The sequence below is a fragment of the Eimeria mitis genome, genomic scaffold (genome assembly GCF_000499745.2).
Source record: "Eimeria mitis Houghton genomic scaffold, Emh_scaff1857, whole genome shotgun sequence".
Lineage (NCBI taxonomy): Eukaryota > Apicomplexa > Conoidasida > Eucoccidiorida > Eimeriidae > Eimeria > Eimeria mitis.
The window spans coordinates 2,908-3,501 of NW_013570179.1; the positions used below are offsets into that span (position 1 = coordinate 2,908).

The 594-nt window shown below is 45.6% G+C and overlaps 1 protein-coding gene across 1 annotated transcript in view; it reads right to left on the reverse strand.

The window, feature by feature from the left end:
• EMH_0044640 (uncharacterized protein) overlaps positions 1–594 on the reverse strand; it is a gene marked incomplete at both ends in the record, with an annotated part of 3,622 nt that overhangs the window by 1,533 nt on the left and 1,495 nt on the right. Inside the window, 2 exons of the mRNA XM_013495985.1 lie at positions 25–65; positions 310–351. Coding sequence (XP_013351439.1) covers positions 25–65; positions 310–351 — 83 coding nt within the window. The remainder of the gene's footprint in view (positions 1–24; positions 66–309; positions 352–594) is intronic.

Genomic DNA, 594 nt, shown 5'->3' on the forward strand with positions numbered 1-594 from the left:
AAGTTTTGCATGTGTTTCTCCCACTCCTCCATCAGACTCGCTGTGGCGTGCTCCCCGTCAACCACCTGAAACACAAACCCTAAACCCTAAACCCTAAACCCTAAACCCTAAACCCTAAACCCTAGATAATAAACCCTAAACCCTAAATAATAAACCCTAAATAATAAACCCTAAACCCTAAACCCTAAACCCTATATAATAAACCCTAAACCCTAAACCCTAAATAATAAACCCTAAACCCTAAACCCTAAACCCTAAATAATAAACCCTAAACCCTAGATAATAAACCCTAAACCCTAAACCCTAAACCCTAGATCCTTGACTCGCAGTAGCGTGCTCCCCGTCAACCACCTTCAATACAAACCCTAAACCCTAAACCCTAAACCCTAAACCCAAACCCTACATAATAAACCCTAAACCAACACAAACCCTAAACCCTAAACCCAAACTATCTGGCCACAGCATCAACCGCAGCAGCAGCAGCAGCAGCAGCAGCAGCAGCAGCAGCAGCAGCAGCAGCAGCTGCTGCTGCTGCTGCTGCTGAGGTGTACGTACAGTTCCTTCTTCTGTTCGTCTCGGTTGATACTCCGGGGT